The sequence below is a fragment of the Citrus clementina genome, unplaced genomic scaffold (assembly GCF_000493195.1).
Source record: "Citrus clementina cultivar Clemenules unplaced genomic scaffold, Citrus_clementina_v1.0 scaffold_7, whole genome shotgun sequence".
Lineage (NCBI taxonomy): Eukaryota > Viridiplantae > Streptophyta > Magnoliopsida > Sapindales > Rutaceae > Citrus > Citrus x clementina.
In genome coordinates, this window is record NW_006262075.1 from 4,176,810 (window position 1) to 4,190,909 (window position 14,100).

The window sequence follows — 14,100 nt, forward strand, 5'->3', positions numbered from 1 at the left end:
AATTACCCAAAAAATGAAAAATAAATTAATAAATCAACTAGAAAATTTAATTAAACCACCCAGACAGAGGCATTTGATTCATTTTTAAACTGCTGGGTATTTAGTTGGAAAAAATGAAAGAAGATGAGAGAGGTATGAAAAGGAGAGAAAAAGAGAATCAGTCTTCATTTTATTATTATTATTTAAACAAAATTCATTCATTTCCTCCTTGTTTCTTTCTCATTTCCTCATTTAATTTATTCAAATCAAATATGCCGAAAAGTCTAAAGGGTTACTCTCTTAGACTGGAGTTTGATTTGAATAAGTTATATCAATTTCTTTCATTTATTTATGAATTTTGGATGGAGTTTCATCAGCCAACAAGTTGTCTAGTAGTAATGGATCATTTGCCGCATCCGTCGCATACAATAGCACAAGATGGCGCCGCTAAATTGGGGCTTTAAAATCGATCTGGGCCTAGTTATGTATAAATTTGACTAATTTCGGAGCATCCGTCTTTGCTTTGCGTCACAATCAGCTCGTACTGCTGAGTACTACTGATTCAGTAATACTAACTCACATAGAACACAAGTTGACAAGATCGTCGGCAACCGTATGCGATTATAAACTGTGCTAACTTTGAACGTCACATACCACATTGTCCACTTTCGACAATGAGGAGAAAATAAGACTCGGGCTGAGCTAGTCTCCTTAGGAGAAGCCAGCACACACCATTACCTGACCACCATCTAATCAAATTTCACCATTTATGTTTATTTTTCCCTTTTAAATTTAATGTGGCAGAGTCAGCATTACTCAAGACTTTCTCTATTTTTAGAGGTGATTGATGTGAGCTCAAACCTAGTTAGTTAAATTATTACGTTGAAAAAAATTCGCTTTATTTGTAGTTAAAGCTCTCACATGTGTAAGAGCTACATTTCGAGTCCCTTTAAGCAGACTCATGCACTGTGTCTTCGTCAAAATAAAATTTGGGTGAAGGTAGACAGACATCTCCTTCATTAGTTCTTAGGTGGAGTAGATATCCTTCAGTATTTGTGAGGGTAGATATCCGGTATGTGTTATTATAGAATAGATGTAGTTGGTCTCAATAAGTATTTGATGTAAATATCAATAGATTTCTAATTATATAATACATGTCGGTATTTCAAAGAAAAAAGAGTAACATCTTGTTTTTTTTTTTTTCTAAGTTGAGTTTAATTACTTAGTTTAAAAAATATATTTTAATTCTTATTGTTATTATTAATTTAATTGTTCTATGTTTAACCTATTTTTTGTAATATTTTGTTACATGCCCAGCCCATGAACATCTATATAATGTTTCTAATTTTCGGCATTGTTTATTTATTGAACAAATAAACCAGTGTTTGGGTTATTGGTAAAAAAAAATAAAGGAAAAAGAAAAGAGACGAGAGGAGAAAGAAGGAAAACAGGACAGAACGAGAGTGAGAGTCTGAGAGAGAGTTAAAAAGGAAAGAAAGAGAAAAAATGGAGAAAGGAAATAATTTGGGTTTTAGTGAGACAATTACACTTGTAGAAAGAGAAAGGAACTAGGCATTTGAGTAACTTTTGGTCGAGCTATGGATACTGAAGAGGTGAGGAGAAATCTTTGAGGAGCTGCTGAGATTGGTTCGACGCTGGCCATCATAAGCAATTGAGTGAATCATGTTTTAACCCTGAGAAGCAGAGCTTTTTTAATTGTTTTTGTTTTTAAATTTGCTGTTATAGTGTTATTAGAAACTCTTTGCTTGAATTAAATTATTTTAGCAATGTCTATTAATATTCCTTTGGTTATAGTTAAAAATGAGTTACTGAGACTGAAGTGGGTTGAGGGCTAAATTATTTAACACCATGATGATTAGAAAATTGTGATTTCGGCATTACGGTGAAAGTCCGCCAAAGAGCGGCGAACCCTGGGAATAGTCTCCCAAAATACGCTTGGCCAGATTATGGGCAGCGGTCCTCAGGAATTGTGCTCCTAAAATTACGCATAGCTGCAGCCTGCACATAAGTGGCATCTGGTTAAATGAATATTTGAAGTATTTATTTAGACGTTAATCTCTTTCTTGAATTGATGTTTAATTACACGAGGAGTTTATTTGGATTAAACTGTTCATATGCTACTTTGTGGACACATGCCAAGTAGATTCATTTGATTGAGTATATGTGATCAGCCTTTAGGTTATTTATTTATTGATTTTTAAACTTGTTTAAATTGTTAAAATTTGGATGATATTAAAGTTTTGTTCTTCTTATTAGTAGCAAAATAGCTAAGTCCTTGTTGGATCCAGCTATGGCGACCCAGCCATTGGATCCATTATTATAATAAAAACATCCCCAATTATTTATAATTATCTACTGCTACTCCCTGCTTTTCAGGTACCTGACAGTGATAGTGACAAGTGTAAGCCAGTGGAAGTTTGCCTTCTTGTTGTTGGGCGTAGTCTGGGGTTTGTACATCATTTTAGTAGCTATTTTGTTGTACGAAAAGATATGGGAGTAATCTTTTGTAATTGGGTATTCTTGGACTATAAAATTGTTTCTTGATGGATATTGTGGTTGTTTAAACCCTTACTGTAGTGGACAAGCTTATGTTATAAGTTTGCTTTTAAGTTAATGAAGTGATGTTAATTGCTTAGTAAGATAGACGAATGGTGAAAAGTGTTTTGAGACTTCAAATATGATATTGTCAAATTGTGACGAAGTAGTTGATTTAATTTACTTTTATTAGGCTTAGATAAATCAAGAGTGTTCATACATTAGGGGAGTTCTTGTCAAGATTTTCCTATAAATTCTTGACATCTTGAATATCAATCTCTTTTAATTATTTATTTATAAAAAAAATTTAATCAAATAAGTTGCCTTACCAAACATATTTTTTAGTCAGCCAAATGAACATGATCTTATTTCTAATGATTTTAACTCAATTTCACTTTTTCACGTGTTTGGGATCGTGACATAAAGTTTTCTACAATGCTAATTTGACAAAAAATCGAGTTAGAATTTGGATAAAATAAATGAAAAGACTAAAATGTCCTTTATTCATTGTAAAAATTTTGTAAACCAAATTTTTGCCATGGATTACAATTTTCGTTTTTTTTAATTTTTTTTATAATGCGATTTATCATTTTAAAAATAATGTACAATTATCAAAACTCCTGTATGCCCATTTCATATTAGATTTTCTCCTATGTAAATGGAATTGAACCAAATCCATTAAAATACCGTTTTCACGATTTTCCTTTTTGAACATTAACTTAAATTCCTTCAAATTATAGTCATGCCATCTCCTTTTCTATTATCATTTAAAAGAGAAGGAGTCATTTTATTATTTTAATTAACATAATCGATCGTCGTATCAAAATATCACCCTTGCAAAAAGATTTGAAGCTTAGTTAGCTAGCTCTATTATATCTGTGAATCCTCCATCCATTAGTTCCATTAAGAAAGTCTCAGATGCGTGCTGTTTCTTCATTAACAAGTTTCATGTAGATATTTCTACTAATCATAAAAATTTTGGAGGCCTCTCAGTGCATTAATTATCTGAGACTCTCACACCAAATATAATTGTCAAAAAAACGTACGAATGTAGCCAGTAATTAATTGTAATTGACTAAGTGACTTCAAAAAAAAAATTGTCCTCTTATCCAACGCGTGAGACACAGGAGTTGAACGACGTTAAAGTGAATCCAACGTTCCAACCAAACCAACTTCCCACCTCAAAATTGAGGTAAGTTTGCCGGGACTCTGTTCCCATGAGCCTAATCTCTTGCCTTGTCTTCATTCAACACTCCTCCTCTTTTCATGCTCATCGCCTTTGCCACTTCTCTAATCTATCCTAATTCATTAATTACCAAAAATCCTCCTCTTGATCACCTCCAACTAATATCCATATAATATAATAAAATTAAATCAATTAACAAATTGTAAGATTGGGGAAGCTAGTAATCGAGATCACAAGTCTTGGACAGTAGTGGAAATTAATCAAAAGCTTAAAGGCCACGTTCACTCCCCCTTCATTGAAAACGATAAATGCTGCGGCTTCCCATGCAAAGCCCTCAGCCTCAGGTTTCGAAACTGGTCATGTTCATCCCCCTGGTTTCCTTCGTATCCAAGTCAACTTCTTGGATTTTGAAGCATATGTATATAAAATTGTACTACTATATATATGCTACCCCTTACAACACTCGGTTTCAGCTTTCAAGCTCTGAGTGAGCTTTTTTTTGTGTGTCTTCTGAAACTGTTTAATTACTTAGCTTGCAATATCATTAACTATTTATTAACCCATGGCCGAGATTAAGCTACAGCAATATTACAAGTGCAGAGGCAAGGCTCCTTCAAAGAGTAGAAAGGGGCATGGCTTCACAACCAAATGTGCTGCCCTTGTCAAGGAGCAACGTGCTCGCATGTATATACTGCGACGCTGTGCTACCATGCTCCTTTGCTGGTATATTCAGGGTGATGACTAGCTAGCTCGTTACCGTTGCACTCTTAATTTGATCAGTTCCAGTTTGGTTTCCCTTACATATATAATCAATAAGCTCGGTCTCGTGTCTGGCTTATCTACTATATATTTTCTCTTTGGTGCAATTCCCTTTTTTTTACCTGAATGGGAGCAAATCCGTCAGGTTTCTGGGGGCACTAGAATGGTTTCTTTTATGCTGCACTCTGGCTTTTTCACCAACCGGCCATCATGGAGCTGACGGAGTGGAGGGGTCTTCAATCATTTTAATTATATTCCATTAAACATTGTATTGCCTAAGTTATATATGTAGTCTCATGTACACTGTTTTTTTTCTCTTGTTTCTTTTTGTCCTCCTTTTTTTTCGGTGGTGACATGGAGATAATGTTACAACCTGAAAATGACAATGAGAGGCAAAGCTTTAATAAGATGGTCAATATTGGCTCACACGTAATACCTCGGTTGTATGTGCATACGACCCAAATACATTCTTTTGGTTATTTTATTTAATTATTTTCTTAAAAGTTGTTTTAAGAAAATAAAAATATCGTGGGGGATCGACATTATGTAAACAGCCAAACTTGATCAAGATTTGATGTATCATGTGTAATTCACCTATTGAAGAATTACAAAAAAATAACGCAAATTTGAAGACTACAAAAGGTCAGCTGGGGCTGTCATAAGAAAACACAGGAATCAAAAATCAGGGAGAGGTCATTAAGGAAGAAATCAGGAGCTTATTAATTGTTTGCAGGAACAATCACTTGGCAAAACTAATTACTAGATAAACTTCTTTTACAAATTACTGATTTTAATGCGCGCAGGTTGTCCAAAATCGAAACGCATTAGGCTGGAAGCCATACCTGAATTAACCTAAATAATACCGATAATCTTCTTTAAATTTTCCTCTATTTTTCTTCCGTAATTAATTGTTTTCACCATCTTTTCCTACTTAATTGCCTGAGTTGGATCAAAGAGCTATCATGGCCTCAACTAGATATGAACAAGAATTCTACGTTTCTAGCCATGGCTAAAGTATATAAGAAGGCTTTTCACAAAGTCATCAAATTATCAATGAATCTCAGATAATGCCGATGAATAGAGATTATGTATAATTTCTATTTGAATAATAACATTTGGACTCTCAATTCCAAACTTCGAAGAAGACATAAATGATGGTATAATTCGATATCTTTTACATGAGGTTGCCATCGTCCCATTATATAGAGAATGCATTAACAAACTTGATTTCTGAGACGACATGTCATATCGTGGTATCATAAACCACTTATCGTAAATGGTATGCTTACGCTTACGGCTTACCTATGATATGATAGAAGATTCACCGATACAAGTTGAGAATTAACCATAAATATACACTCACGGTTTGAAATCCTTTGCTTTCTCCGAGAATCAATGACAATAGAAAGTTAGGCCCCGATCTCTGCTATGATATGCATAGACTTCGTTTCTTTCATTTTTCTGTGATCACTGCAGACAAATTGACAATACACTGGCATTCACAGCATACGTACCAAACCTCGCCAGCAAATGAAGAACTCAAAGGATAATTTCAAGCTTCATTTCGTCGGATTATATATGCACTGCCATATATGTTATATGGGAAACGATGAAAGAGTACGTTAATTATTAGTTTGGGTTTGGGAGCTGTCATAATTCATTGTTAGTACTCTCTCAAGTCATAATCTAAGAAGTTCATCTCCCAGCGTACGCACATTCATTTATTTAATTAGCCACATGCTTTTTGTGCAACAGTTAAGTCGTGTGGAAGATAATAAAATCGCATGATTGTACGTACATACATACGTGTATATATGTGAGCTTTTATGTGATTGAAATAGTAAAATCTCTTGTATTGAAAATAATATGTGAGATTCAAATTTCGCGCATACGAGTGGAGAGGAGATTAGATTGTTATTAGAGTAAATAATAGAAAAATACAAAAATTCACATGAATGACTAATATTTAATAAATATAAAATATAAAATATAAATGATATCCTATGACTAGAGATATTTCCACCCCACTTTTTAATGACCCTAGTTTGAAATATATCAACTTAATATCGAAGTTACCCCTAGAATAACGAATTTCTGCAATTTATTTATATATCCCATATGTAATTACAATCATGCTAAACAACTAGAAGGTTGAGAGAAGGATGAGAAAAATGACAGCTTGTGTTGCCGTTTTGCCTCTCTCCTTCTCTCAGCGTTCTAAACATTTTTTATTGTTAAAAAATAAAAAAGTCAGGTCATCCTTACTCTCCCTCTCTCCCTCTTTCAGCACTTTCTCCCTCTACAGATCGTCCTTACTCTCTCTCTATATCGACTTCTTTAATCCTCAGCACTCTATCCCTCTATTGATCGTCCTCACTCCAGATCGTGCTTAAAATGACATTAAAAAAAGAAAGAACGAAAGCCCACAACGTTTTGGACATTGATGGATCCAATGCAATAGCATTATGGGCCAACTGTGAAGCATATTTCTCTTCAAATAACAAGATCGCCACTAGCTTTATAATGATCATGGTTGACAACATTGCGGATCACATGCAATATTTTGGGCTTTCAATAATGAGGCTAAAAATAAACCGTCGAGTCGAATATTGAGCCTGCTCGGAATGTGCGCTCGTTTGATCCACTTGGGGAATTTGGTCGTACTAATATAGAATGGTCAAATACAGTGAGGGCCCTTTGATTTTAGTTATATATTATGAGATTGGATAACTTTAGTGTAAAATAATCCTTATATTATGTTTGGTGTAAAAAAAGTAAAGGTAGGATAATAATAATGGGCCCACCACTTAATCCCAATAGTGGCAAAATTTCATCCTAAGGGGACCCTTGGGATTACATTTTCTAAGATAAAATTTTGTCCTCTACTATTCATGGGATTAAAAACTATAACATGTTAAATATTTAAAAAAAAACTAAGGGAAGATTTTGCATTTTTTTTTATAAATTTACCAATAATTATTGATTTAAGTTAGATTATATTACATGTCATTTTAAAGTAAATCTACGATGATTTTAATAAATTAATATATAAGATATATTATTAGTTACTAGCTAATTTCATGTCATACCAAACACAACATAGTATTATATATAATCCAGTAATATCTAATCCAATCATATCTTATCTAATTCGATCCAATCCAATCCAATTCAATCCGGCATACCAAACATGCGCTGAGGGAATAGTGAAATATCACAACTTTTTTAAAAAATCTTTTTGAGTTTAAGTAGCATTTATTACTCTCTTCAAGTAACAAAGTTAACATTCTAACACTTTTTTATTATTTCTTTTTTATTTATTAATTTTTATTAAAAAAATTGATCAAATGAATTTTAGACAACTATTAAAAAACTACTCTACCTAGATTCCTAAGGCAATTAACGTACCCATTAACAGTTGTTTATGTAAAAAGAAAAATCTGAGATAAAAAAAGAAGAAGTGAATTTTAGACATTGGAGGCCTTGTCAAAATAGCGTCGAAACGAATCCATTAACACAAATTTCTTAGAACTGATGTCACCATCTGTGATGAGTAATGAATTCGTTTTATTCGCAGTGGCGGCAACAACGACAAATCAACAAGCACGCAGCGGATGGAGGCTGCAATTGCAATTTGCAATAATGCAAGGCGAATACAACAAATAATATTTCGGCGGGTGATATTTCATTATGACACTGACCAGCCAGCTAATACTGTGTTAAGAAACAAGTAATAAGCTAAGCTAACAGGAGCATTAATAAGCAACCTTCATCAAGAAATGCTTGATTTGAAAGATAAATTTGTTTGATTGCGCAAAAGTCTCTCGTACGTTGAAAGAGTTGTGCCATTCACATTTGTCCATCAGCCTAACTCACTGACGCTAATGCTTTGATTCATGCCTAACTCGATCGCTTAACTTTCGTAATCCTGGGGGAAATGGCCGTTCACAATTATTTACATGCATGCTTTGAAAGAAAGACACAATAACGGAAATTCACCAACATCTACCGACAAAAATGTGAATAGAACAACTCTTTCAAATAGTTCCTTTTATGACACGAGACGCAAGATTAGTTATGCCATTAACGGCGGCCATCGACGCATTATTTAAGGTTCCTTTACGTGTGATCAAGGAGTCAACAATATTTTTCTACGAATGACAAAATATTGTATATTAAAATATAATGATAATACAAGAATATTGATTTTGAGATTTTTGGCATATTGACAATTAGTCTGATCTTTTAATTTCACAAATAAATGAATGAGTGTTCAATATTTATTGGTATTGTCATACTGTGCTCATCGACTTTTGTCACCTTTGAGACAAAAAAATTATTTCAAATTTTGTCCATCCCCTGCTTATTTAAAAAATAATTTTTATTTGTATTTAAAAGAATTTAGTTCAATTCTCGTGTATGTATGTCTGTGTGTATGTGTGTGTGTATATATATTTGATCAAAAACACATATCTATTTGTTTTCTTTAATAAACCATTTCATTTTTTTATTTGAGAGAGGGACTAGTTATCCATAAATATGGTTGAGAAAGTGATGGGAAATGGAAAATATTGACCTTAATTTGAGCATGACCTCTTTTCCAAACTTTAATTATTTACAGTAATTAAAATCAGTTGTGCCAAACATTTCTATAATCATTCATACTTGATACTAAAATGTCCATTACCAAGATTGGGGGGGGGGGGGACCGGAAAAGAGAACTGCAGTACTGCAGTATCACGACCTTTCATTTTTGTTTTGTTTTTTTTTAACGTATTCAGAATAATAATTTTGAAAAAAAAAAATTATATCCTTTCGAAAAAAGAAAATCATCACGTTAAAATTACCTTTAAGAAAAGTGCAGGATTTATTAAATAATTTGGCAGTTTTGAAAAGTAAAAGCACCCATTAATAATCGTCAACGGGAAAACATTAAAGAGTTAAAAGCAACCTAAAAAGGTCAAAACAGGCGAGTAAAATTGAGAGAAATAGATATGAAGCTTAGCTCCTCCGTAGCTGTGGAATCTTCCACGCACGAGTCACATCCCAAATTCACTGGTCACACATCCGTACCAATCTAGCCAGCGACTTCATGTTCAATTTAACAAGTAACTTTTTCATGGTTTCGAACCCCACACAAAAAAAAAGATCGGTTAATCATGATGCGAGGAATGGTTCAAATCTTTCACTTAAGATTGATGATCTCACTTGAATATCGCACAAATTTCAAAACTACATGTGTTAACTTACCAATTGAAGAATAAGAAGAGTTTTGAATGTGTTGAAATTTGCCTTGCAGAATCAGAATGACGTAATTTCGAGATTAGTCCGTGTATGAGATTCAAGTATGGTGTATATTATTTTCCTTTCTTTTTTTTTTTTTTTAATTTTATTGGAAACGCATATATAATCACAAGATAACTTAACAACATGTTTGAAAATTTTGATATAGCCACTGTAAAACTTGCAAGAAATGTAGTTCACAAAAAGAAAAAAAAATCAATAATTTAATGCTCAAATTAAAATCTCTATGATTTTGATGGCCGTACTTAAAATCTTCAAAATTACATCTCAACTTATAAGGTGAATGTTTGATGATTAAGATTAACATGGTTTACGTTTGGGGTTTGGGGCCTGGGCCGAAATAAAAACCAACCAACCAATTTGATCGGATCATTAAATGAAAGGTTGCAGTGAGTGCACGTGTTCGAGACCCCATGCCATGCCCCACCAGATATCACTTGGCAGATCTAACACGTCTCCGATCCGCAAATCACAATGATAAGTTCCCACACTGTTCTAACTTTTTAAGCACAAAGCACGCATCATTATTTCTCTAAACAAACGATCATCAATTCTTCATTTTTAAATATAGTCGCATCACTTGTATCAGTTGTTGACTAATAGCTAGCTAGGGTCTTAATTAGCTCATTAAAATTTAAAGTGAGAGAATTTGTGGGATCACTTCCTCTAGCTGTTTATAGTTTTTCTTTTTCTCGATTTTTGGCAATCTTTTGTCAAATCCATGCAGGATGCAGCCTGGATTCTTGCAACATACACATAAGTATCGGTGAACGTGAGGGCTGCAGGGACGACAGGGGCCTCTGGCACTGGCAGGGCCATTGCACTTGCAGTGATATTAGTTATTTCACAACATCGACCAGTTAGTTACTACTAATCTACTATATCTATATATGTACACACACACACACTCTTCTTGTTGTTTACTAAAACTTACTTAGAGCGAGCGTCGGTGTTATATTAAGAAGTAAATATTGCGAGATCATGGGCAACTGTCAAGCGGCTGAGGCAGCGACGGTGGTGATTCAACATCCGGGGAACAAGATCGAGAGGATTTATTGGTCTGTTAGCGCTAACGAGATAATGAATTCAAATCCAGGACATTACGTGGCGCTTCTGGCGACTTCACCGACGTTGAAGTCGGAGAATGGCTTGCCAGTTAAGCAGCTCAAGCTCTTAAGGCCAGACGATACTTTGTTGATCGGAAGGGTTTATCGCCTCATCAGTTTTGAAGGTAACATTATAATTCATTCATTTACTTACTCGCCATAATTCACTAAAAATAAAATAAATCCCAAGCCAGCCGATCGACATAACTAAGTTTTTTATATTTTTCGTTTTTTCTTTTTCAATCTCTTCGGCAGATGTGTTGAAGGAATTTGCTGCAAAGAAGTGCATGAAACTGGGGAGATTACTGAAGGAGAGAGGAGGGCTTGAAGTTGATGAAATGAAGAGCAAAAACTCTAGTGACCGGAATCCTGCTCCGAATCCGAACCCGAACTCAAAATCTGAGAAGTGCAGTTTTGTTAAGGTACGTAAGAGAGTTACAACAGTTTTAGGGTTAGACCCCAAACCTAAACCTAACCTAATAATATTGATCGTGAAATGGGGAGGCCTGTGTCGTCTGCACTGTGTGTTAACTGTTAATTCGTCACGGGGAAATTAACTCATTAATTAAAATATTACTGCTGCTTTATAATATATCTAATTTTTAGCTCGGTTTTTGAGAGAAATGTGAGTCTAGTGGTAGGATTGGGATTGGAGAACAATAGCTTCGGGTTCTTCGTTTTTTTATTCTTTTTACTGAAAGAGGGACATGGGGTATCTTATCTTTTTTGTTCGTCATTTCATCCATCGTATGTAATAGTAATATAAAGCTTCATTAGTCATTACGGGCCAGAAAGATACACATTATATTATATTTTAAGTGAAAAAAACTTTAACAATGTAAAAGCAAAATCGCTATTTCTGGCACAGGGGTCATTTTCTTTATATTATTGAGGATAGATTTCAAAACAATCATCTCAACTTAGAAATTGAATCTGAACTATGTTTTTTTTTAATAAATAATGATATGTTACACATAATTTTATATTTCTCTTTAAAAAAAAAAGATAAGAACTCTATTAATATATTGAATTTGAACACTACTGTTAGACCCACAGGCATTTTTATTAAGGTCATAACTTCTTTTATGTACAACAAGTTTAAATGAAAATATAAATTAATACCTTATTAACGAAAACACGGTTTTGAAGTATATCATTAACTATTAAATATTCAAATTTTGGTTGTAGACAATAATTTAAAAATAATATCTAAGATGTAATATAATATCTACAATATTTAACATGCTTATCTTGTATAATAATTTAAGGATATTATGATAGGTAGATTATAGTATTGTGTAAGATATTATTAACTACTAATCAATTAATAAATATATTTATAATATCACTATATAACACATGAAAAAATATCTTTAAAAACTTAAAAGAAGTCAAATGAGAAAAAAGATCTTAATCCAATCAATAAATTAAAAAAAAAATAGTAGCAGGCATATCCATTAAATAAATGACATGCCACTAAATACACAAAAACTGAAACTTAGAGGCTCAATAATGCTATCTAAGATTAGCTGTTAATGACCATGCAGCAAATAATAATAACTACATATAGCTCGCTAGAATTCAACTTGGGGGGAATAATATTTAGAGTAGACATGAAATTGAATTATCAGTATCTTTTTACAATTTAAAGTGTAGTGGGTCTGCAAATTGTCTGATGAGTGATGACATGCAAATATGGACAACAAAACTTTACGACATTGATCGAAGGGCCATAAAGTTAAGATGAAACTGAGGGTGCACGCGTTCGTCCATGATATATGTTTAATTCAATGGTGGCAATCTCTGAGAATATATATCCATATATACGATGATCTTATGGCTGTGGTTTCATGTGTTGGATAAATTTGTGCATGTGTCGGATAAATTTGTGCATGTGTCATCGTCTCATGTTGAATTTGAATGGCTAAAACTGTTTGTTTCTTTTTGGACGTTTTTAGCGGGTGGAGCTGGAGGTTCAACAACTGGGTCTGCAGGGAGGCATAAGCGGTAGAAGTGGGCGGGGAAGGCATCATGGAATTGGAAACAGTACTGTTGGGCAATGGAGGCCAGCCTTACAGAGCATTGCAGAGCTTGGGACTTGAAAGCACTACCACTGTTCACAACCCCACGCCAAGGAGCTATAAAGCGTACATTTTTACCTTTATGTCATTCTCTTCTGACCAATAAAAACAAAAGGAGAAGCCTAGCTCTACGCCTTTCACTCTTTCCAAAACCTTCTTTAACCGTGATGTTAATGTTATGTTATTGCCACCAGTTTCCATTTTCCACTAGTATTATTTCTATGTTTAGGGTTTCTATTAGACTTAGATGCATGCATGTTTTACCTTTTAAATATATGTATAACTCGTTTCGACACCTACTCAGTAGTTGATCATATTATTAACGATAAAATTTTCACTTTTTTGGCTACTTAAATGTAACCTCCAGCCACCAATATTATTGTATCATATCTATGCATTCAAATTTGATAATTGAAAGCGAATGTTAATTTTTAATTAGAATATTAAGAGATAGAGGACAAATATACCTTGCATCGAGGGTAATATATATACTTAGTACTTTATATTCCTATGAAGACTAAAGTAAGGGTTTATTAAAGTAGGATTAAAATAAAAGATAAGAAAAATATATATTTTATTATAATATATTTTATTCCTATATTATATTGAAATTTATGTTTTTCTTACTTTTAACTTATTCCTAATTAATCAATTGGCTTTTGACTGAATGGGAGAGCACTTGCTATTAATGTGTGAGAGTAGTAGAGCGCATATGCCAGAGGGATACTTGCACAAGGATGAGGATCTTAAGAAATTAATTTACGAGTTGTCTGATATAAAAGATAGTCTCTCACGTAAACTTTAAAGCCTTGCGTCAAAGATTTGCTTTGGTATTTACTACCAAAATATAAATATACTACCGATAGGGATGGCAATGGGGAGGGGACCAATCTGTCTGTATCCATCCTTGATATTTTGCGTATATCCTCGTCCCTGTCAAAATTACTTGAGAGAATCAACATCCCCTCCCCGAATAATAAAAGGGGATCCCCAAGGGTCCACGATCCTCGAATAACTAATACATTTTTTGTTTTCGATTTTGAGTTAATCATATTAAAATAAAAAATTCAAATAAAAGTAAAGTTTGAAATATATCTTACATTAATATCCATTACAAAAGTCACATACA

General features: G+C 33.5%; 1 protein-coding gene across 1 annotated transcript; it reads left to right on the top strand.

Annotated features, from left to right (window-relative positions):
* Positions 1–10,283: 10,283 nt before the first annotated feature.
* Positions 10,284–13,429, top strand: LOC18036085. Its single transcript, XM_006426038.2, has 3 exons — positions 10,284–11,015; positions 11,146–11,312; positions 12,849–13,429. The coding sequence occupies exons 1-3, from the start codon at positions 10,766–10,768 to the stop codon at positions 12,990–12,992; spliced, it is 561 nt and encodes a 186-aa protein (XP_006426101.1). The 5' UTR covers positions 10,284–10,765; the 3' UTR covers positions 12,993–13,429.
* The last annotated feature ends 671 nt before the right edge of the window (positions 13,430–14,100 follow it).

Coding starts and splice junctions, on each gene's coding strand:
- LOC18036085 (XM_006426038.2), top strand. CDS start 10,766: ATGGGCAACTGTCAAGCGGCTGAGGCAGCGACGGTGGTGATTCAACAT. Junction 11,016..11,145: donor TCGCCTCATCAGTTTTGAAG/GTAACATTATAA, acceptor TCTCTTCGGCAG/ATGTGTTGAAGGAATTTGCT. Junction 11,313..12,848: donor AGAAGTGCAGTTTTGTTAAG/GTACGTAAGAGA, acceptor GGACGTTTTTAG/CGGGTGGAGCTGGAGGTTCA.